Source organism: Kryptolebias marmoratus, linkage group LG21 (genome assembly GCF_001649575.2).
Source record: "Kryptolebias marmoratus isolate JLee-2015 linkage group LG21, ASM164957v2, whole genome shotgun sequence".
Lineage (NCBI taxonomy): Eukaryota > Metazoa > Chordata > Actinopteri > Cyprinodontiformes > Rivulidae > Kryptolebias > Kryptolebias marmoratus.
The window spans coordinates 10,487,437-10,513,212 of record NC_051450.1 but is presented as its reverse complement, the minus strand read 5'-3'; the positions used below and the strand labels follow the sequence as shown (position 1 = coordinate 10,513,212).

Genomic DNA, 25,776 nt, shown 5'->3' with positions numbered 1-25,776 from the left:
GGGAGGGGGGGGAGAGAGAGAGAGAGAGAGAGAGAGAGAGAGAGAGAGAGAGAGAGAGAGAGTGTGAAGAACGCTGATGAGATATGAAATAACCAGTAGCCAATTGAATAAGCTACCCTTTTGGATTTATATATTTGTAAATCTGACTCTCAGTGCCTCACCAACCATGAACCTCACCGCACGTCACTGTTCATGAACCACTGAGCATATTTGAATAAAACTTGCAGCAAGTAATCATTGGATGCATATCAACCTAACTTTCGGAGTCAACTTGATTCAAGATGGCTGCCACAGCCAAATGAATTTGAAAAACACAAACATGGCTATAAGTCAGTCAACATTCCAGATATTGACTGATCTGCCCAACACTTATCAGCACAGACTGCACAAGATCTTTGCTTAAAGTTTTTGGTAATAACAATTTCCAGTGAACTCTGTCTCTCTGGTAGCAAATATCTCTTGAGCCACTGGGCACATTTTATTGAAACTTTCAGGAAATAGTCATTTGGTGTACCACTATGCAAATGGTTTCATGTAATTAAGGTTTATTATTTGGGGGTTCCAATCTCTATATCTCCTGATTTATACTGTAAGATGAACAGAGAGCAATTTGTTTTGTTTTGTTTTTCCTAAAACACAAAAACCACACAGTATGCAAGTTCTCGTTTGTGCTTATCTAAACATTAAATGTGAAGCAAACCCAAAACCAGTTTGATTAAAAACTCATTAAATATTAAATATACTGAAACACACACACACACACACACACACAAATACCAGTATTCATACAACGAACACTTTGCTCCTCACTTCCAACATGACACTCAGCTGTTGTATGGTAGTTCTGTCCTAATATACAATTTATTAATCCTCAGTACATCTTGTTAGCTCATTAGAAAAAAAAAAAAAACAACAAACAAACAAAAACGAAACAGCAACAACCTCCACTTCAGATTTTCCAATATGAAACCAAAGCAGGAAGTGCTTGGCAGCACAGATATCATGAAGTTAGTCTTACTGCTCCGGCCTCCATACTGCAGTAGTCTCCAATTATCCTCTGGGCAGATATTCACTTCGATTTATTCCAAGTCTGCTTTTAAATCGTCTCTGTGAAGCTCCTGGTCGTAAGATTTACCAGCTGCGTTTACTGTTGACAGCAGAACGTATGCCTGTTGTTATATAAGCAGAGGATTGACATCTACGTTCAATCGGCTCCCATTCACAATGACAGCTCGGCGTTTTAAAGGAAGTGCTCATTTGAACAAAATTATGATGCAAAATCTGAGGAATCTGATTGGTTGGCAGCAGGCGGGGTTGAAGGTAACCTTGTATGTTGTGCATCTTTAGCAGTATGCACTCATTTTGCATATATTTGTAATGATGGGTGTTTGGTGGTTTGGAAACAAAGAATACAGGTAGCAGGAAATAGGTAGGTGTAATCCGAAAGGTTTATTTGATGAAATCAAACAAAAAAATATTATAACAATAAAAATTAGACAGTTGTGAGGAAAGAAAATCCCAAGACTGAAACAAAATTGCACATAAAGGAACCAGGAGTTCCCAGCTAAACTTTGGTGAGACAGTGTAGGGATCTGTGCCTTTTGAGTTATTATTTGGTGTCCTTTTTGTGTTAGGTTTTATGATTATGCTCCCACTTGTGTTTCTGTATTTTCTTATCCTTCTGTTTGTGTTTCTTTATGTTCCTGTACAGTAGTGTTCCCTGTGCCTCCCTGTGCTCTCTGCCAGCTCTCTGTACTTTTCCTCAGTCAGCCTCTGCTCCTCAGTCCTGCCACGCCCATCCTCACCTGTCCCTGGTTTCCATGAGTCACAGTTGCAGCTCATTTCCCCGTCAGCCCCAGCCTTTATATTCAGTCTCTTCCCCCTCTCCTTTCCAGTAGTGCACTGTTTGGGTTCATGCCATAGTCAGGACTTGCACCTTATCTGTATTTAGTTTTCTGGTTGTTCTTACTGCCCTGTCAGCCCTTTGTGTTCTGTCTCCTTATATTAAATTTGTTTTGTCATCGAGCATTACATGTTCATCTACATTCTGAGTTTCTGTCTCCTTCAAACCTTGACAGACAGTAGCTGAGGGTCATCTGCAACACACACTGAGAGTGACATCTTGCCATATCACATGCGATTGTGCATATTATTATTCTCAAAGTTTGACTAACACTTTGTTAATTCTCAGCATAAGATGATCCTAATTTAAAACTTTGATATCAAAGGCACCAGGCGATACACGTTCCTTCAAGGCTTCCTTTAATTTGTTACAGTTTTAAGATCCTGCTTGTCTAGAAGCAAGAGTCCCTGGGAGAACATTTTTGCATGTGACAAAAAAAAGAAGCTTATTCATTTCAAATTCCAGACATTTATTCTTCCAGCGTCACAGCTATTGATCCTTTTCTTTAATTTATGTCTTTTGAACGTTGTCAGAATGATTGACCTGCTCCTTTGGCACACATTAATTGATCCCTGGCAGCCCCATAAGTTAGGATGTGCGGGCGGTGGCACATTTTTTTGGAGGTTTTTCCGGACCCGACAGCTCCCTCTGTCACCAGCGGGTTCTCCAGCGCCTTGGTTTTTATGACACATTTAGAGGCCGCAGCCCTCCTGAGACATGAGGCTGGATGAGTGCAGCTTTGGATGAAACGAGAGGCTATCTATCTTAAGTCGGGCTGGCCGACAGACAGATTAGAATGCGCCAGCATGTGTGAACGCGAGAGTGTGGGGGCACTTTCTTTGAATGAAACCAACTTTGCATGAGTTACTCAGAAAGGAGTGTTCAAATAAAGCAGCTAATCTGTTAGGAGTTTAATTGTTAAAGCGGATATTCAGCTTTGATTGAAAAACAGACATTTATGCCTCAAAGAACAGCAGAAACTAGACAATAATTAATGAATACAGGTGTGATTTTTTTTTTTTTTTCTTGGCAGTGTTTCATGGCTCATGAGGGAAACGTTGCTTTCAGGTTTCCAGTTTGTTTTCTTGGCTGTCCTCCATGAAAAATAAACACAAGCTGCTATCTGTTCTGCTCTGAGATGAGGATATGTTTTGTTGCAGGGCGTGCGTAATAAGAACTGACTTCTTCTCCATCTTTTGTCCACTTAAAGCGTCTGAGGTCTCCTTCGATCCGGCAGCTGAAAGAGAATTAAAGAAAGCAGGTCTGCCCTCTGCTGCCCCGATGCATCTTTGTTTCTGCAGGCTGCACTAAACTCTTCATCAAGAAGTAGAATTTCGCTTTAGGTAACAAGATACTGTAAAATGCAATGACAGCAGAGTCCAGCCAGTTATTTTTCTATTCTCCTGCAGGTTTCCCTCCTCTTTTCACAAATATAGTTGTTAAAAAAAACTAAAAAACTCTCTGACTTTTGTGTGTAGGATAGATTTGACGAAAATGTTTTGCAAAAATCTCATCAGCATAAGATTTTGTGTATATGCCTATCTTGTTACTTTAGAAAGTCGTGTTGAAAAACACTTAAATCTAAAAAGATAAGTACATTTTGATTATAAAAGGAGCAATATGTTTACACAGTGTCCTTCCATAGAAGTAGTACCTGCTCTTCGGTCTGTGATGAGTGAATAAGTTAGTATTTTTGTTTTGTTTTGTTTTTATTTTTTTGTGTGTGATATTTTACATCATGCGAGGCCTTGTAAATTCAAATGAGATGACAGATTGTAAGTTTGATGTGCATGAAATGACTCTTTCTGCACTGAGACTGTAAATACAGCTGAATGATGTGGTGTCAGGCCAGCTGACTGCTGAGAGAAACATTTTTTTGATGGATTTGTTTTTTTTTTTCTTCCTATATTTGCAAATAAACAAGAAAGAAAAAAATAGATGTACACAGTTCCTTGGTTTACAACTTTCAAGATTGTTTTTTTATGCTTTACACTCTCTAGATAATTTCCTTGCTCGGATTTTAATTAGTATTTGAGTTGCTGCTCAAGGACAAGTCCCAAGCACGCAGTGATTAGGGTCTCTCAGATGTGGGAATTAGTTTTCTTTCTCATAATGATTGGAAAATATAAAATAAAAAAAATGTTTTGGTTTGTTTTCTAAACGATAAGGTCCAATGTGATTCTAAGCATTTAAAAAAAGCATTTCTTGCTAATTTCTGTCTGCATAAAGGATGAAAAGAAGAGAATAATTGACACAATAATTCAAACTTTATAGGTATAAGATACATTTTTATTTGTTTAAAAGATTTTTTTTTCCTTAAACAAAACCCCTTCACTATTTGGCATTTTGTAATATACGGATTCAGATTATGTGTTATAACTGGGTTGAAATGACTTTTTGTAATTAAATTGGATTTATGATTTGGACTTGTTACTTATTTGTATAGTGCCCTCAGATAGCTTTTGTTTGGCGCTATATAAATAAACTGAGTGGAATTAATGTGTGCAAAAATAATTAATTAATAGAATTAAAAGCCACTACATGAATGGATCCCTATCACATTTTATGTGGCTGTGGTCAAACCTTGAAAATAATATCACTTGTGTTGTATTAGTGCTCAGATTATATGTCAGGGATGACTCTTAGTTTATACCACATAATTTGGATTTGCTAAAGTTGATTAGCTGTAGCAGCCATCTTGCATTGGATTGACTTCAGAATGGAATTGGTATTGGTATAATGTATTTCCAGTGATTACTCTTTGAGAGTTTCATTAAAATCCATCTAATGGTTTATGAGATTGTATTGCTAACAGACAAACAGGGTTGACTTGAACAGTTCATGCCAAAGTTTTCAGCATTGTGTAGCACTCTGATTATGCTCCAGAGACCAGTCTCAGTTGCTTCAACATCAAATTTTACCTCTGTATCTGTAACATTGACATATTTGTTTGTGTGTGTTTTCTAAGGTCCATTATCAGTGTTGTACATCTTGAATCTAGTTGACTCCAGAGTCACATGAGAGATGATATGAAGACAAAAAAAATAAAATAAATAAAAGTATACATTTTTGGATTAAAATTCTCTGCAAACCCTGCTCAGTGATGTCAGTCAGCATAATCTTATTTTATGCTCTGTTTAAACCTGCCTTCCATCCCTCCTCTGTTCCTGTCGGGTGTTGTGTGCGCTGTCCTCCACCAGGGGGCACTGTTGCTCTCTGCATTACTCTTTCCATTGACCCAAAATGAGGCGATAAAGGCTGCGATAAAGGCTAAGTAAATAATGGTGATATCTGATGCTCCGTACAGGTGCCAAGTTAAGATAACTTTCCTCTCTAAAATCTAATGTGTTAGGGTCGGGTCGTTCCCATCTGTTTGGAACATCAGAAACCAAAAAGCCTTTTTAGTCCCTGGACATTTATCTGCGGCCCCTTTTTTGCCCCGCCACAGGGGAGGGAAAGCGACGCGGGACAACAGCCAGCTCGGTTTCTTTTGTCATTTGGGTCCAGATCCTCACAGCTATAATCCGCTCTGGTTTTGTTTATTCATGCATTGTAAACTTGGAGGGGGAAAGTGTGGAAGCTGCTGGTCTGTGCGTGCTGTGAATCTTCAAACGCGTCGATCCCATTCTTCAACTTTTTTTCTCCTTTTCGCACGCGTGTGTGTGTAATTGACTGAGAGAGGAGTCGAGTTCTTTCTTGGACTGTTTGGCAACTTGTCGACATGTCGTCGCTGTATCAGAGATTCGCGGGGAAGATTAACACCAACGAGTCTTTCCCTAACCCCCCGGAGGCTAACCATCTCCTGGGGAAAGCTGGCGACGGGGAGAGGGTGGCGGAGAGCCAGCACCGCTACCACCGCGGGCACTGCGAGGACGAGGACGTAAGAAACCCTTCTCTTCTCCCTGGGAGCATTTCAAAGCTTAGTTTTTCCACACATATCTGCTCGGTTAAGGTCGCAAAGCTGATAAAATTGAATCTTCGTGCCTTTCGAAGGGAAAGTTGTCAAACTATTATTATACGGTGCGTCATGGCCTCAATTGGCTGGATTATCTGTCAGTAAATGACGTGTCGGTTACGTCTGTGTGGCGCTGTCCATAAATCTTTCCTATAGTCCTCCGTAGCATCTAAATGTATTTCTAAGTATCCCCTAACAACCATTATTATTATATGTTTGCTGTCAAATGAACCCCCCAGCCTGCATTTTCAGCTGAAATGTGTTGGGAAATGGCTCAGGACTGCTTAGGAGCTGTGTTGCTTTACATTCTTGTGGATTTATTTCTTTAAATTCACTTCTGGTCACCTTGGCCGGCTGCTATATTATTTTTTTTCTGGGAACTCAAACCACGTTGAAGCAAAGGAGTTAGATTTGTGGAGCTGTCCTTGGTGTTGAAATGGCCTCTACGGGCTTCCATCGCTGTCCATGGTGCTAAAAAAGTACGAGGAGAACATTACATTTAAAGGCCAGCTTTTGGTTGTTTGCTTAGTCAGGCCTTGTAAAAGACTGTAGTTTATGACTTTCTATTTTATATTATTACAGGTAAATAAACATGAAGTGTTCCAAAAAGGATCATTTTGGCATCTTTGATGCAATGCGATATGACCCTGATTCCCAAACTTTTTCAGCTTCTGACCCACAAAATGGTTTGTGACCCTAACTATCACTGGTTTAAGCTAACAAACTAAGCTAGTAACCCTGTTAAACAAAGCCATGATGGGAAAACAAAAAAACCTTAACACCCTGATAGTCTATGTATTTGTTTGTCTATTTTTTTATTCATTGCAAAACAACATGATTAAAGACAATACAATATGATATGATACAAAACTTTAATAATACAGTACAAAACAATACTGCATGAGAATACTGTATGACACAATGCCATATGATACATTATGATATAATCAATTTACAGGGAAGTGTGATACAATAGAATACACTACAACATGATAACATACAATGTAATGTTTTATTTTTATTGTACAATATAACAGATTATGGCATGATATAACACTATATAAGACAATACAATACAGTTTGAAAATGTCCAATACAAAACTATATGACACATTACAATACAATAGAGCAGAGGTAGGCAATCCTGTTCCTCGAGTTCCACTGTCCTGCATGTTTTACTTGTTTCCCTGATCCAACACACCTGATGTAGTGGTTAAATGACCTCTTCATGTTCTGCAGAAGCCTGTTAATCAGTCATTGATTCAAATCAGGTGTGTTGGAGCAGGGAAACAAGTAAAACATGCAGGATAGTGGCACTCGAGGACTAGGATTGCCTACCCCTACAATAGAGAATGGTGTGATATAATATGATATTTCACAATGCAATATGGTAAACTTCCGTAAAATTTAATGCTTTGATAAAATGTACTTTGAAATTTCTCTGTAGAAACTAGTTTTGGACTTGGTGCTGCCTCAAGAAAAACAGTTGTTTTGTTTAATTTAAAATACCAGACTCATAAAAAACAAAGAAAAGAAAAAAAAAAGTGACTATAAAATCTCCATTTATCCAATATGGAGACAGTACAAGATACACAGACACAGGTGACATTTAGCAGCTACTTTTTTAACTGCATCTAAGATTTTAAGTGACAATTTTAATCACTCAACTTACTTTTTAATTACACTAACAGTGCAAGCAACAACATCAAATTCCTCTTTCTTTGCTTGGTGATTGTTATTGTTTTTACTGAATGCCTGCAGCAGTGTGCATCTTCTAGACAGACTTAAAAACAGCTTGGAACAGTTGGTGTGAGATGACTGAAGACTGAAATGCTCTCTTTTCAAACAAATCTGGTACAGTTTTAGCTACATAAAAAACATATTGTTAAAATTTTCTACATATTTAGCATCTAAAAGTTATTTTTTATTTATGTTTAATAGTGTTGACGCATCATAAGTCTCTGTCATGGATAATTTTTTATGGTTATTACTTTTAGTCTCAAAGCAATGTGCTAACTCATGAAGACCTATTTGACTGATCTTTGTTTTGTTTTTTAACAAGAGACTATTATCATATTATAAACACTTTTTTGGAAAGCCATTTTGGATTATTGGGGTAAAAACATCTAAGCAATATCATCAAAGACCCACATGACTTTTGAGTATTTTATTGCTGTTTTTGCAAAACATATGCATTACAACTTCCAGCATTAGTTATACCTACTTGCATATAATTATTTTTTTATCATATTTAAAAAGCCAGCTACCCAGATATGTGGCTGAGTTGTTGATGGGACTCGCTGTCGTTGCTAGCACAAAGGTGCAGAAGGGAAAACACTGGTTGAGGTGTGCATGAATTTAACATGAGGTTGATTTATTGACCGGCGGTCTCTTCTTTGTGTTTGTTGGTGCAGAGAACTTCAACATGATCTGAAATCAATACAAACAGAGATGTAGATTCCATATGGGTCAGCCTAAGAACGTGGTGGAGATGCTGCAAGGAAGAGGAGCAATTTGGAAAGCAGCTGTTTGGCAGTGATTATCACAGGATGAATGCATGATAGGAAAATCCAGTTGTTGAATTGGTGCAGCGTTTAGGCGGCTTTCATTAATAAACTGCGTGTATGAAGTTCTCTGATTCCAGTTCTGGCCAGAGCTCGTGTTTAATGTCAGTCCAAGCTCGAGCTTCTCTCCAGCTGTGTGGTTTTAATGAGTGTGTCTGGAGGTGACATTTACATCATGCTGTGTGGAGCTGAGCCTGCCGGGATGACAAGCCCATCCAGCTACTACAAAGCTGATTCACAACTTTATGTAATTTGGAATAAATGTAATTTATATAATCAAAAGTAAATCAATTAGAAAGTCATTGCTTTTGTTACACTAGGTAACAAAATTTCCCTTACTCTTGTTCCTAGGTTAAAACTTTAATTTCCCAGTTTTTTTAAAACTAAACAAAATGAAAACATTATTATTTTGATCCCAAACTGTTCCTTTTGTGGTTTGACAATGAGTTTACAAATGTGTCTTTTTTCAATGTAATACCAGTTACTATTGATTTTCAAGTAAGTTAAGGAACCTTGTAGTCTTAGGAATCTTGTTTTGAAACAAAACAAAAAAGATAATAAAATGTAAGACATTTGTCAAAACTTCATCCTGTAAGCCTGAAAAGTGAAGGTTAAAAATAATAGAATTTTCTATTGATTTGCAATAAAAAGGAGATGGGGAATAACACTTACTGACTGACTTACCAGGAACAAAAATCATGTTACACGGTGTTATCATACATAAGGGTGAGTGCAAGTGAAACAAAGTGATATTCTTGTGTCTCAGAACAATTTCAGAGTGTTTGAACATCAGCGATGTAACACAATTGGTGTTGCTCATTATCACATGTGCAGGTGTTACAGGCCTTCAGAGGGATGTCTCATGTTGGGTGACAGGTTTCTTTCAAAACTGATAGTATATGTGTGTAAAATAAATGCAATTTTGTATATGAAATGGACAGAAATACCTGCTGTGCTCAAGCCATGGTGACATCTAAAACTTTATTCATATCCAGGAAATTCTAGTTCAAATAGCCTGGTCTATTATTTATTACGGTCTCATCAGTAAGACCGGATATTTTTGATACTTTACTGTTGGGTTTTATTAGTTTAAATGCCTATGACCTATATGCTGAAGGATAGTATTTGTATGCCGGTGAAGTCATCCAGGGCATGCCACTAGGTTTAAACAAATGCATCTGAACGTTTTGCTTTGTTTGTTTTTTAAATCTTTTTAGTTCTTTTCTTATTTTTGTTTTTGAAGATTTCTCACCCAAGGAGCTTTCTCAGTTCAAACTGAAAAGTGCAAAATTCCAAACTCTAAGACCTTAACATTCCCCAGGAGGGAGAGGAGGGGAAGGGATTTGCATGTGAGTTCAGCATGAAAAAAACAAAGCAGCACACAACAGTTTAAAAGCTCTGAACTCTGCACTTTTTAGTTTGAATTCCTGGGGTGTGAAGTGAAACGTTAAAAGAAAAAAAAAGTTGACTTTGTTTAAACTTACTAAGATATTATTCATACATTTCGGTGGATATAGAGGGGTAGCTTGGTAACCTGTTGCTTTTTTGAAGAAAACATTCTTTCAGTTCTACTAGAAAATAGACAACAAATAAGGTGCTGTTTATTACAGTTCTTTGAGAGAAATTATGATTCACTAAAATTACAAAAGGCAAGTCAGAGCTTTACAAAAACTAGAAATCTGGACTGGCCCAGAAATCTGTTATCAGTGCATCTCAACAAATGAATGGGTGACATTGTGGCTGTAATTGAGTCTCACATCCCCTTTACACTGAATGGTGACCCCTCTTTGCTCCCTATGATCTACAAGCCCTATTAAAACATGGCTGGGTCTCAGTGAATTTGAAAAACCTCATTCGCTGTGAACGCATTGCCGCTACACTATTAGTACTCACCAAATAGGAGACACTTTTCTCTACCCTCACCACACTTTTTATGCCCGCCCTTGTCAGATAGGGGAGAGTTGGTCGGACCCAAATGCAGACTGAATAAGGAGGGACTTAAAGAGAAACTAATTTGTTAACAAAGAGGAAAACACAGGCTGACGTGGCAGCAACTAAAACTAAATAACAAAAACTTAGGGTGGCAAACACACAAAGATAAATTGGACAGTACATAGGAGTGAAACAGGCTGAGGTCATGTAAATGATGACAGAAACATTAAGGGCACAGGGAGTAAAACACCAAACAACAAAACTAAACACAGGAACAAAATAACAGAATTAAAGAAACAATAAACCTAATACAAAAGAAACTTAAAGAATAACTCAAACCAAACCCAAATCCTGATAGCCCTGGCCCAACTCTTTCAGACCATGTCAGTAAACAGCTACATGCAAGATGATCTCACCTCGATAGCACAACATTACCATTATGGCATCATATCTTCACTAAGTTGTTTCAATGACCTTGATCAAGATTGCATCCAAAACATGAAGCCAACCTGGTCGATCCATGTTCTGGCTGATCTTTTATGGTGTAGCAGGTCGTTGTTCAATGTGAAAGGAGCCCAACATACATGCTGAAAAGTGACCTGTTTTTGTAACTACCAAATAGGGACATTGAAATATTACATGCTTCCAGTTAGTTATAGTGCAGAAGTATAAAGTAGTATCAAATTGAGCTAAACTTTTATTTATTTTATTTTATTACAAAAAACACCTTTTTTTTGTTTTTCTTTGTAAAGTTTTAGCCCCAAAGGAAGCTGAAATAAACTCAAAGCTTCTAGAACATCTTTGTAAGCCAGACTGACAGGCAGAAACTGCACATGAATAGAAATTAAACTTATTACCATCTTTTTAGAGATTCTAATCAAAGATTTGAGCTGCAGATCACCTCTGGTAGATTTAAGGAATTACAGCATTATCATATCAGATTGGTGGTTTAAACGTAGAGTCAAATGAGAAGTTACTGATTAGTGTTGTTTGAAGAATGACGACAGACGGACAGAAGTATTTGTTTCCCCCTCAGACAGACAACACATTCAGAACGACTCATCATTGCGATTGTTGGGCATGAGCTTAACTTGTTTTCCTTTGTTCGTTTAATCCCTTTCTGTCAATACATTTGATAGTGATCTCGGTCTAAAACCCTCTCTGATGATAATCCCAGGCTGCCAAACAACTCATTACCTTCCAATCAAGTATGGTTTATTTGATTGATTTTTCTGTTCTTTTTTTCACAAAATGCCTGGCTTATCTGACTTTTTTTTTTTTTCTGAAAACTATATTTGCAATATTTGAACAACTCTAATACCTAGCTGTATCTTCAATACTGACTCTGTTGTTCATAATTTATCTAAAAAAATACATTATGTAATGTTGTTTGTCTCCCTCTTAAGCCTTTAATTCCCCAGCAGCTTCATTTTAAAGCAAAGACTCTTACATTTCAGCCTTGTTCATTAGAAACGCAGTGAAATGGTGTTTCTGACAAGCAAAAGGTAGACAAAAAGCCGACCTAGATCTTTATTCACACCATGAAAGCTTGATCCCCGCAGTGTGATTTTCCGTGTCTCAACAGAGCCCATTACATGAGTAAACATCTCTGTTTTCTTCGTGTTTGTGTCCACTCTGATCAGCACAATTGTAACGAGACTCAGGAGATAACTGGCTAAGAGTCAGACCTCTAACAAACCCACACAGGGGTCATGCTTTTTTAGTTATGTTATTTAAGTCACATACTTTGGTCTCACAGTCATTCTGTTTTACTGTCTCATCTCTGTGTGTCTGTACTTTGCATTAAAGAAGGAGGAGGCAACAAAACAGAAAAAAAAAAAATCGTAAGAGCTATTTCTTCATTTTGCTTTATATATATCACACCAATTTCCACACAAAGACAGGGTTTGAATTATGAGTCGGCCAAGCCTCGCAGTGCTCTTTTATTAAGCTGCACCAGATTGGATTCTGCTTTTATAAGAACTCAAATAATAATGATGAAGGACAGTGGAAACTACAGCAGTAAATATAAAGTTTATCATAAGTTGTTTTTTCCCTTTTTTTTCCACTGTGTCAGCAGATGCAGAGGTTCCGTTGGAGAATAATAGGTCATAAATAAGTCATGGGAATTCTTTTTTAGCCTCCCAGGGCAGCAAAAAAGACTTACTGTTTTCTATTTTGATATTTTTATTTTTTTTTTACTTTTTCTCTTTCTTTATTGCTCTCAAAAGAATGGATTGTGCTGAATTTGTTTTACTACCACTCCCTTTATTGCTTTAATTCTGCTGAGACATCATTGTCCTGAAGCCTGTGGCTTTTACTGGTATTGATGTTCATGTATATTGCATTATTTTATTAGTTTTGTTCTGATTGTTGCAAAATCACAAGTACTTGTCTGTATGTATGTAAAACTGGTTAGATCTGTAATGTTTTAGGCTTCTACAATTTTACAGACAACTACCAGTTAAGAGGCAAGAAAAATCCAAAGTAGACTCAATCATTTGCTGGTCCAGGATGAGGAACTGGATATATTGGTGTCTAAAGACCAAGTAAATTATTGTAGTTACCCTAAATTTTAAAAGAAATTGGTTTATCTGAAGCCATTTTGTTGAACCCAGCAAAAGAGGAAGAACAATTGATGTTATGTAAGCAAATGAACTAAAACAGCTGTGTGAAGGCAGTCATGTGCTACACTCTTAGTACTTGTCAAATAGGAGTTACCCTGTTATTTTCAGTGTTCTCCTAAAACACCCCCCTGTACCTTGACTAAACTCTATTTGCCAGCCCAAGTTTCACTCTCTCAAACCCTAGCATGACATTACTATGGGTACTGTGTCTGTGCTAGGTTGCTTCCATGACCTTTTCACAGTCACAGTTGTAGTTATAGCCGTGTGGCAAGTGGGGCTCTGCTTCAGATTCTCAACAGCTAAGTCACACAAGTGCATGACCCCCCACGTCATGAATACCCTGCCACAATGTGCCACCCAGGACCTCATTATGATAAACCACATAATGGTAGTTTTGTGCATGTTCAAAACCATTGTGCACCTATCACACTTTATCGAGCATATTTGGCAGGACATTGTGTTCTTATTACACAACCGAAGACCTCGCTAGGACCCTGGAAGGACCATTCACATTGTTGCTATTTTATGTTGTAGCAAGGACATCGCCCAGAATGAAGTATTTGTTTTCAACATAGCTCATCGCTGAAAGAGAAAAGGTGGGCAGAAATGCTTTTGCCCATTTAATGGCATTTTTAGAAAGTAAACCTTGGGTGTCAATCTACAACTGATTAACACGTGAAGACATTTCAATTCAAAATGCCAAGCAAGGCCATCTGACCTTAAAAGACACAAAACACATCTATAATTTTTTATCAATTTTACAGATACTGAGCTAACATTTAATATGGTAGGAGCTAAGAGTCACACACACTCTAGTGTTGGAGATGACTCTAGGAGTCATGTGTAGCCATGACTCTAGTGTTGTACAATGAGTAGCACTCATTGTACAACACAAAATTTTGCCTTAAACTTTGTCATTAACTGTTTTAGTCAACCCAGTTTGTCTGTTGGGGAAACATCTCATTAACCGCTGGATGTACTTTAATGAAGCTTTCAAAAAGTAACTATTTAACACACATCTACAAGTGAAAAAGTTTTGGAGTCAATCTAATTCAAGATGTCCACCCAAGACAATCAACCTTAGCCAACACAAAATAAGCTATAACTCAGTTAAAATTACAGTCATTAAGCTAACATTTGATGTGGTAGTACCTGAGAGTCATTTACAGCACATACTCTGAGCGCAAGATCTCATGACATTGCTTCTAAAGTTATTTTCATGGTTTGACCAGAATGGCTACAGTGCTGTTATTTCTCAGGACAAGATGATTTTAGTCTTAGGTGGTGGGCAATATGCATTCCTTCAAGCAATGCAAGGCCTTCAATTTCCCCTGCTGTTTTTTGTATTACACGTGGTCAATGAATGCCATTGAAATGAGCGTAGCTGTTATGAATTCCTCTTTACGTACAAGTGTTTTTTTAAATACACTGGAAATTACATTTTTAAAAACACATTCCAAACATTTTTTACCACTATTATTATTGGAGACATCTGCTTCACAGCTATGTAACCATTGCTGCCTGCACTAGTAGGCACCATTGTGTTGTAAATGCAGCTGCTTTACATTGTGTTGTCGCATTGAGTTTGGCCGAATGTCTTTTTTAGTACATCTAAGTCCTGATTTATCACAACTTCGAAATCTTCCCACATGAAGGAGAATAGATCAGACTAACATTAATTTTGTTTGCCTACACTGGACAGATTTCCAGTTTCATCTTCTTCCTTTTAACTGAAATGCTGCAATATTGTTGCAACACCCTGTGCTTTTCTAAGGTAATACATTGCGCCTCTAAATCTCAGGTGTAGGAGGGTATGTAGCCACCTGCTAAAATCCGGAACAGCATCTGTATACACTCACCGCAGCCTCATTTCCTTGCTCTTGTGCTTGTAGGTTGTAAACCAACAAGGTGGAAAGTGGGGCAGATGACATCTTGTTAAGATGTTGCTGCATGTTTCTGCAGTACTTTGATATAGAAAATAAAAATGCACCTATGCACCACCATATTTAAGGAATCACAGTTGGTATGGCGTGTGTAAAGAATCAACTAGAAACAAAGGCGAATTGTTACAACAAAATTAACATAGCTGGCCCTTGACAGAAGCTTCATAAAGATTCAGAAACAAAACAGATGTTTGAACAGATGTAAACAGAGATATAAGCATGGGTTTGTTTTTATAGATGTTCTGAAGCTGGGGGAAAAATAAATTAGTTCATTCAGGGTTTGCAAGTGGAACCAGCCAGTTAAAACTGCACTAATTTATTTATCCAATTTATGTTTTTGTGTGAAAAATCGGGAACAAGATAAATTTTCATTGATACTTTCCATCAATCTGTACCTGGATTTCATTTTATCCAGGTTGAGTTTAAATGTACTTATTTGTTTTCAGACATCCCTTGTTCCCGTAGGCTAAATACTACAAACTCCGTTGGTACACATTACAACCTGGTACTTACTTGGTATATACCTGGTACTTACCTGATAAGTAATTATTGGTAAGTAGGTAAGAACCAAGTGTGTACCAAGTATGACTTAGGTACATACAACATGAACACCAGGTATGTATAAAGTAAATACTATGTAAATAGTAGATGCATACCCAGTAAATACAGCGTAAGAAATCACTTTATAAAACATCCCGGTTCCTGTAGGCAACAGGGTAGCATCGGATAGGTACCAGGTACATACCTTAGTATTATCAGGTATGTAGCAGGTAAGTACTAGGTACTTGTCAAGTAAGTATGAGGTAAGTGCCCAGTAAATTCTAGATACATATCCAATAAATGCAGGTTAGCAAATTACTTCAAAATACAAATTGGTCCCCGAAAAAATAAAATAAAATAAAATAAAAAACAAACAAACAGGTACATACCAGTAATGTACCAAGCAAGTACCAGGGTGTTTTATGTATTGTCACTAGCTTGCTGTCAGTGTTTTATCTGCAAAGGTTAACATATTAATGTCAGATCAAATACAAATCCAAGCACTACACTTCTTCTACATCTCTATTTTTGCCTTGTCATTGTGAGCATGTTAGTATTATGTTAACCTGCCGCCTGACAGAGCTGCAGCTGACGCACTGACTGATGTGGATGGTTCATGTAAGCAAAGCGTTAGCCGGAGGGGGTTGCTTTCATACAGTGGTAGCAACTGTGAACTTCTCTTAATTAGTTCAGAGTAATGAGCTGCTGCTTGTCTAATTTCATCTGATTACAGGAGCAGAATTTGCCTTGTTTTGTGTTGATTAGTAAATTCTCCGCGAGCGATCAATAATGGGACTGGGAATATAGAGTCATCAGTGTAGACACTTGATTCAGGGTGGCATCTGGAGATGTGTTTGTGTGTGTGTGTGTGTGTGTGTAGTTAGTAACAATATGTGAGTTTATGATGATGAAAGCTTCTCAAACTCCTCCAAGGTAAAAGGGAATTGAATGAAGGACAAGGGAATAGCAAACACATGATCCTAATTGTTCTCTTTTGTTTCCTTATTACTGTCATTGTTTTAACATTTTCTGAGGAGCCCCTATTGACTTCCAACTTCAGTTTTTTTTTCCATCTCATTTTTCCTTCATCACCTTCTTCTTAAACAGTTTACTTTGAACAAACATGATGTATTTGCATGTGCTTCCTTTCCCCCTGTATTAAATTATGCATCCAGCAGCGAGAAAAAAATAATAAAAAAAGGTCTGTATGGTTTATTTATCATAGGGAAGCTCTCACAAACCAGGTGCACATCCTTGGGGGTGGGGGATGAGATTGTGAATAGGCCAGCACTGATGTTCCAAAAGCAAAAATAATGGGCATGATGCACTTTATATATCAAAATTGTTTTGTTCAAATTAAAAAGGGGGATTAAAAAGAATCAAAAATGCATCTGATATTATTTCAGAATTCACTTTAAATATGTACCAGTAAAGTAAAAAAAAACAACAAAAAAAACAGGGAAGAAGATAGGATAATTCTCATATGCCCATGATTTGATTTGGAAAATCCAAGGCCCAGCATTCCTTGAAGGAATGCATATCATCTGCCGCCTTTCATGCCAGAGTTTTAAATAAAGATCATTTTATATTGTGAAAATGACAGTTACAGCCATTTTATCCACTTTGTGAAAGCTTTTGATGTTATCTCATCCAGTAAAGCAATATTGCAAGATCTCATGTGATCTGTTAGTGCTCAAAACATGTACTGGGAATGACTCTCAGCTACTACCACCACATCAAATTTTAGCTCAATATTTGTATAATTGACTGAGTTATAACCATTTTTGTGTTGGGTAAGGATAATTAGCTTTGGTGGCCATCTGGAATTAGATTGACTCCAGACGTTCATCAATTGTAGGTGTACATGCTTTGATTAGGTTTAAAGATTTGATTCAAATAAAATATAGAATTTTTTTGCTAACAGGGTTGACTCCAAAATTCATGCCAAAATGTTTAGCAAAGATCTCACCCAATGTGAAGAGTTAGGAATATGTGTTGACAATGACCTTTAACTAGTATAACACCAAATTGTACCTTAATATCTGTAAAATTCACTAAGTTAGGTTGCTCAGCTGTGGCAGCCATCTTGAAAGGGGTTGACACCAAAAGTAAACCATTTGTAGATGTGCATTTATTGATTAAGTTCTGTGAGTTTCTATACAATCTGTCCAGTGGTTCATGAGATATTTTAATGACAAACACACACACATGCACACACTAACAGAGGCCATTCACCATCACCTGATCACCTGCCTTTTGGTGACGGGTAACAATATTTGCAGAACTAAATTAGCTGTTTATTAGAGCTGCCAAAATAGAAATGTTAGTCATTGTTGGACTAGAACAACATCTCTGCTTCCCTCTATCACTTTTTGACTGTTGTCATGTCTCTTGGAGCCCCTGTTTTTCAGAAAATGAGAAGCTATAGAGGAAAGACTACAGATATCTGTGAAGAAAAGGCAATTCATCAATAACAAACGCGGCGTCATGTGTCTCACTGACGTCTGCAGCTCTCCAACTGGTGCCGCGTTCCTCTTTGTGTTGCTGCTTCTCGTCTGGCAGCTCGCTGACGATAACAGATGGCGGGCATTAATAACTTCATCTCAGCGTAAAATGAATTCATATCCGGCCTCTTCACGAGGTGTTTTCACCAGGAGGAGAGGCAGGCAGGCAACAGGAGGAAGCTGGAAGAAAACCAAGCACTCACTGAATTTTTTTTTTTTTTTTTTTCTTCTGCTTTGTGGGGGTTTTTAAGCACAACTCCCTCCTCTCCCTTATCCATCTCCCCGGCATGCAGCTCCACACACATGCACACACAGGCAAAGGCCTTAAGAACCACACATCTTTTCACTTTATGGGTCAGAAAACCAGAGTGCTGATTTAGTCATTATTCATGACTAGGCGCACAAATCCTAGGACTGAGGAAAGAGACAGCAGAAAGGCGAAAAACGATAATTAAAAATTAAAGGTCTAGCATTCCTTGAAGTAATGCATATCACCCACTGCCGCTCATGCCAGAGTTTTAGACTAAGAAAAAAACTTACACTGAGAAAAGATGGCGTTACACCCATATTGGGTAAACCCTGAAAATAACATTATGTGCAATATCATTATGTGATATTGCGAGATGTCGTTTTCAGAGTATGTGTTGTGAGTGACTAATAGCTACTAACACATCCAGTTTTAGCTCAATACTGTATTTGTACAAGTGATTATGTTATACCCATTTTTGTTTTCTCTATTGTTGATTAGCTGTTGTGGCCATTTTGAATAGTCAATCAGCTGTAAATGCACAGCCAGTGATTACCTTCTGAAAGTTTCATTAAAATCCTTTCAGTGATTCATGAGATATTTTTGCTAACAGACAAACAGTGTTGACATTAGGAGTTAATGCCAAGGTTTTAAGCTAAGGTCTGGCACAATGAGCAGCACTTGGAATGTGTACTGTGAATGACTCTCAGCTACTACCGCACCAATTGTTACCATGACAGAAATGACTGAATTACAGCCATTTTTGGGTTTTCTAAGTTCAGTTGGCTGTGGCGGCCATCTTGTATTGGATTGACTCCAAAAGTTGATCAGTTGTAGATGTGCATCCAGTGATTACTTTCTGAAGGTTTCATTAACATCTGTCCAGTGGTTCAGACGTTTTTTGGCAAACAGACAGAAAGTCAAGTCACTGTAGTTATTGGCAAAATTTTAAATAAAGTTCTTGCACAGACCGTTGAACATTCAGAATATGGGTTGAGGAATTTTGGTAAAAGGCGAATTGAAGAAATCACATAATAGGGCAAAACCATTAGCATCCGGCTTCCCCTTTCAGCAACAGGAGATAAGTAGCATGAGATTTATTTTAAAGAGTAAATTGCTGTTAAATGATGGCTCTTGGTCTTATTTATGTATAAAGTATTCAAGAGTTTACGAAGTTGATGTTTGCTCCAGGGGGTTGGCTAAACTTTCCTGTTTATTTGTGTAGGTTTTACTTCAGTTTATTCTAGACAGTGTGAAGTCTTTTAATTACTTAATTTAATGTTGATTTTATGGGTTTTTATATACAGTTCAGTTTTATGTGATTTGACCCAGAAAGCTGGAGCAGACTGTAGTTAAACCAACCAAACTGAGCTTAGAAAAGGATAAATAAATTTGCATCTTATGGGGCTTTATTCACATATGGCCAATTGGACACCAGTATGTCAGTAACTATCAGCTAAAATTAAGACTCATGAAAAAGAAAAAAAAAAAGCATCAGTCGAAGTGCTCCTCCTGCACCACTAGAGGTTGTCCGTTTCCTGCCAACGCAATGAGGTGATTCCCCCCACCCCACCACCACCACCACCACCACCACCACAAACTGACGCCTGGGTTGTGTATCGTTCTGAAAGCAGGATCTGCAGGGACTCCAGGCCAGCCATACAAAGTGAGGTTAGATCAATGATATAGAGGATGAGGGATGATGAAAGGAAAGAAGAGAGACAGAGGGACAGAAGCAGGAAATGACTGGCCACATAAAACATTTAGCCTTAAAGGCAAAGAGGCCATCAGAGAGACGTTCTTGATCAAAACCAAAAGTGGATATTTGGGTGGTGTGTGATGTAATAAGATGACCAGAGTAAAAAAACAAAAAAAAAACAAAGGCAAGATGTAATACTCAGCCAGCAGCTGCCCGATCAGTGTAGCTCAGTGAAGGAAAATACACCACAAGACAAAAATGTTCAAAAAAAAAAAATGAGGTAGGGGGAGGTGGGATGATTTAATCAGTAACAATTGCGTTATTGATTCTTCCTCTATTGATTTTTGTATGAAAGAAAACATGGTCCTCCACATGTTCACTCTCCACAAGATGATCTGAAAGGAATGAAATGAGGGGTAATTTCAAACTGCATTTAGTTTCCTCTTTGTCTTGCTGGTAACTCATTCAGACTGGATGCAACCTGCACATATTTCATTTTCAAACGTAAGGAAATATTCAATAATGTATGGTTAAAGCCAAATATTTATCCTCTAAAGCATTCTTTATTCAATATTTATAGCTTCTTTATGAGTTAACGAATCAATGCTTAAGTGAATTTCGACAACTCTTTCAACTTTTTTTTTTTTTTCAGAAAGTTACCAAGTTCTAAAACATTTCTTAAGTTTTCTGAATACATTAGAAAGTGAATCATTCACCAAGCTTTCAGGTTGTTGTTGATGTTGAAGTATGAGATATTTACTCCTCTTTATGGGTACATTGCCTGGATTTAGTGGCGTTTCTTCTGCATAGAGTGTGTAAAATACAGAGCGTTGCTAAAATTTAAGCTTGGAAAAAAAATAACATCAATTTGTAAAATTGTAAAATTGTTAGTCCTTGAAACATTTTTGTTTTGTTGTAGGCCTACATTAAAAAAAGGACTCACTGTAAGAAATGGAAACAGATGTCTGGCTTCCAGGAGTGTGCATCAGTGTTTAATTTTATTTTCATTGTCACTTGTTTTATTATTATTATTATTATTATTATTATTATTATTATTATTATTATTATTATTATTATTATTATTATTAATATTGTTATTGTTAAAATCACTTGGTTAAAAGTTGAGTTCATTATGCTCCAATCTGGGCAAAGATACACAATGTAGAACAAACCAGTTCAAGAAGTTGGTGATGCCAACTGCCATATATATATATATATTTAATACTACTATGTAACTGGAAATGTGTTTTTGTTTACACATTGTTTAAATTCTCATTTACCACTTCCAGCTGTGAATCAAATTGCCCCTTGAGGATAATTAATCCAGTTGCAAAATCCTTGGTATTCTCATCCGTATCAACATTTTTAGCTTTAGATTAGTCAAAAAACTGCATATTACAACCCATTTCATCAACTGTAAATAATGTGTTTCAATGTTAAATTAAATTTTACCATCAGCAAAAAGCAAACAAACAAAAATAATATATATATATATATATATATATATATATAAGAAAGTAAAAAAAAATCTGTTAGTTGTTACAGTAGTGTAAAAAATTCTAATCTTTAGGCTCACGGAACGGACAGATTTTAGCACCTGTCCTCGAACCTCGAAATGATTAAGACTGCATAGATTTTTTTTTTTAGTGGGCTCCTCCTTGTGTTTTGGCGGCGAATATAGACCCAGAATGCAAACTCTCAAACACAACTAGATAAATGGTTAATAATGTTGCTGTACCATTAGAACTCATGAATGCAACAGTAGGAATTTACAACTGAGAAGAGAAACAGAGGACTGTTTAACCGGGGTCTGATTACTGGAACGAGCAGCAGGTGAGCTAATTAGGCAGATGTGAAGCAGCTGGGAGGTGCAGGGATAATCGGGAGCTGAGGGAACAATGAGAGGAACCAAGTGAACAACTACACCTAGCACAAAAGTAAAACAGGTGAACAAAAACAATCTGAAGAAACTAACAAAAAAAAATACACACAAAATTCAAATCATGACACCTTCAGTCTTCACTGATGAGGTTTCAGCAAGACTTATGATGTAAAAAGGCAGCAACACGCAAAACAACCTGCAGCCATCTTGTGTGCGAATGTCTCAATAAATAATGTAAGGATGTTTCAGGGTTTGTTTTTATTTTTATTTTTTTTACATTGTTTTAGATGATGTAAAATGTGCCTATTTATTTGATTCAGCTAAGTTTCTTTAGAACAGCATTTTCATAAGATAATCACAGGGTGCAAAAAAGCAAGCCACTTTTTATACTGTGCAGCCAGAAGGGAGATATCCATATTCTCCTGCACAACCATATCAGGATTTGACATTTCCTTTGACAACTGTGTGTTTCAGTGCAGTGCAGGTGCACAGATGTAACTCTGACTACGTTATGTGCAAGTCAGATATCTTTTGGATGTTTCTGAAATGTACTCTGGGAAATTCATTCTAATAAACAGAAAAGGTGTCATTTAATTGGTAAGCTCTTGTCAGAAGACAAATAAATGTTGTTTTATTAATAAACAATATATTTTCTACTGCAAGCGTCTTTTTCTTAAGCTAGAGCACCAACTTATCTTGGGTTTCATTCATTGACGGTATTTTAAACTGCTTTGTTTTGATTGTGAAGAAGTTGTATGCAATGCAGAGAAATGTGGAGAACAGTGGCATGTTGCTTATTAAAGCATTTTTTTTTATTCTGTACTCCACTGAGAATGAGAATACATGAAAACAGCAATGCTCAGATTGGTTCATGTTGTAACATTTATAGGCCAGACAGACCAAATTGTAGACCTTAAACCACTCATTGGTCTGAACAGCTCTCTGCAGCATGACTCCAAACATCTGCAGCTTATTGCACATAACCTCTTCCAGGCAATATGCTTTGAGATGGATGTGAGGCGTTAATAGAAGCATATGATGTACAGACAAACTACTTATAGGATAAATGCTTTGCTGTTCTAAATCTGGTAACAGTGATGATAAGAATCACCGCATTCGTTTGAGTTGCACTTTAGAGGGAAGGTGACAAACAGTCATAGGCACAGAACCGCCCACAGCTTCAAAAAGCCCCCCTTTGTGCTGTCATTCCTGCACTTTTCACAGAACAAAAAAAGAAAAAACTTCTCTGTCGTCTCCTCCAAACTTTGCTTTTTCACTCGAATCTGTTCTGCTAGGTGTTCCTAACTGAAATGCTTTTAACCGCCCCAACCTCAATCACTGAAATCNGGGGGTGCTGACATGCGCTGCTTTGATGCAGGAGAGGAGAGGGGCTGTAATCCTTACCTTTGCAGCTCGGAGGTGGGTTGGGAGAAGGAAAATGGCACGTCTCTGATAGTTGGGTTACTGTGAGATGAATATGTGAACCCTGCATTCATCCGTGATGGAGCGGAGCGTGATTGTGCATTATTAATGCGAGGCATTTGCCAAACAAAATGTTGAGATCGTATACAGACAGGAAAGGATTCCAACTGTCATTGCTGAGAGGGCAAATTGCTTGAGGAGCATCAGAGAGGATAAATACCAGATGTCTGGAGTTAGATTTTTCTTTCCCAGTCAACCTTTTGGTTGTTGGGATCTAAATGTTTTATTTCCCGCCACCAAAAGGTGAAGGCAGACAAAGTGTTTTTTGCCCATGTATGTGTGTGTGTTCACATGTCTGACTATTGCCAAAATATATCAGAAACCACGGGACAAGTTCAGATAAAACTTGCAAAATGTCAGTATTCAACTCACCGTAGAAAACACAAAATGCCTGTAACTTTGGTGTGGTAGTATGTGAGACTGATCTCCAACACGTCTAACGTTTAACAGATTGTTTTGTCGTAATCTATTTGAAGTTTGTTTTGTCAAACTATCTGAACTATCTTGTTTAGGTTTTGGAGGCAACTCAATTCATGATGGCTGCCATAGACAACTCCTTTTAGAAAACGTAAAAACGTCAACAATTCTCTCAGTTTTACAGATATTGTACAAACAGTTTGTGTGATAGCTAGGAGGCATTTACAACACATACTTCAAGTGCTGCTCAGTATGCGAGATCTTTGCTTAAAGCTTTAGGATCCACTGTTAGAGTCAACGCCTTTGTCTGTTAGCAAAATATGTCATGAACCTTTTGACAGATTTTCATGAAACTTTCTAAAACTACTCATTAGATTTATATTTACAACTGATCAACTTTTGGAGTCAAACGAATTCAAGATGGCCACGACAGGTAATTGACTTTATGCAACACAAAAATACCTATAACTTGGCCAAATTTACAGATATTGAGCTAAAATCTTGTGTGGTAGTAGCTAAGAATCCATTGCAACATATACTTTGAGTGTGACATCTTGCAGTATTTTCAAGGTTTGACCAAAATGGCTACAACTCTGTCATTTATCATTATGAGGCAATCTTAGTTTAAAATGCATGAAAGGTAGCAAGTGACTTTCATTCTTTCAAGGAATGCAAGAGCTTTAAAATGGTTTGCTTTTATTATGAAATTAGATCATGCCCTTGACTCTTTTTTCTTACCACAGTTTTAATTATTGTTCTCTCCCTGCTTATGCAAATTGTCATTTTTCTACAACATAAACAGCTTAATTGGACTCATTTGTTCCTACTAATTTTGTGCATCATGCGTTTTACACGTAAGGCTGCTAATAAGTACCCGGAATAACAATCAACCCCCGAGCTGGCGGAGCACTTCAGCTCCTAATAATGCGGCTGATTTTACAGCGACATGCTGCTTCATGGCTGTCGGTTAACAAGGTGAGGGTTTTCTGTTAAAAGAGTCTTTTCATCCATTACTGAGTGCGGTTTGTTTCTCAGCCTTCCTCTCAACTTAGAATTGCTCCTTTTTCCTTTTCCCATTGACCTGTGCAGAGCTCCTGAAAAGAACCGAGAGCCCAGATCATCGCAAGCACACCTCCCTTCCTCCTCTGAGCTGTTTGCCTTTTTTTTTCCCCCTTCTTCCCATCGCTCACCTTCCTGACCCCTTGTTTCGTTCAATGGCATCGGCCAGCTGAAGCGTGACATTACATCAGCAAGTTCCCTTTTTGTCTGAGACACAGGCTTGGATTGTGGCTGTGTGGTTCGAGCCGAAATGAGTCGCACAGACCAGGATGTCTTTGTTTAGACCTTGTTATGCCACGCTGTTACATTTTAGTTCGTGCTACAGCCAGCCTTCACCTGGCGAGCTTGTTTTATCTACCTAAAGGTTTGAGGTGATTTAGTATCTGTTCAGGAAGAAGACTTAGGAAGTGGAGAATGCCCTCAGTATGTGCCTATAAATTAATTTGACAGCAAACATTAACCTGCAAAGCAAACAATTCCTTCTGTGTCAAGGTGATGAGTGTTGTAAGGTTGTGAATTAATTTTGTTTTCATAGTTACACACATAAATAAACAATTAAACAAATTAAAGGCAGGATAAATGATGATAAACAATACAAAACAAAATTTGTCAAAGACAACTTTCGGCAATAAACAGCAGGATAAAGAATATTTAGCTAAGTTGTTTTGAAATTACTTAACACCTAGTTTAGAAGCATATATCATAAATTTGATTGCTGTTGCCAGGTCCTTTAAAACAGACTTTAATTTTGCACAAGGATACGTTTTAACCACTCTCTAACCACTGTCTTTAACCTTGAAGTAGTTAAACTTGAGCTAAACCCTAAACACTTCTATATTTTTTTTTGTTTGTTTGTTTGTTTTTTTAATTTAAAGCTATAACTTCATTTAAATGTAAACCTTAATCCTTCAGCAGCTACACTTGTGGTTGCTTGTTTATTGTTTATAAGAGATTAATGTTCTGTGTTTCTGTGGTTTTTCAAAATGTGATCAATGTGTTGTTATAAGAGGGATCTGCACGAT

General features: G+C 37.4%; 1 protein-coding gene across 4 annotated transcripts in view; it reads left to right on the top strand.

Annotated features, from left to right (window-relative positions):
• LOC108234705 (dipeptidyl aminopeptidase-like protein 6) overlaps positions 1 to 25,776 on the top strand; it is a 225,726-nt gene that overhangs the window by 69,042 nt on the left and 130,908 nt on the right. Inside the window, exon 1 of one of the 4 annotated variants that reach the window (XM_017414082.3) lies at positions 5,625 to 5,783. The exons of the other annotated variants lie outside the window; for them this stretch is intronic. Within the exon in view, the coding sequence (XP_017269571.1) occupies positions 5,625 to 5,783 (159 nt within the window). Of the gene's footprint in view, positions 1 to 5,624; positions 5,784 to 25,776 lie in introns of those variants that run through there. 4 annotated transcript variants of the gene reach the window in all.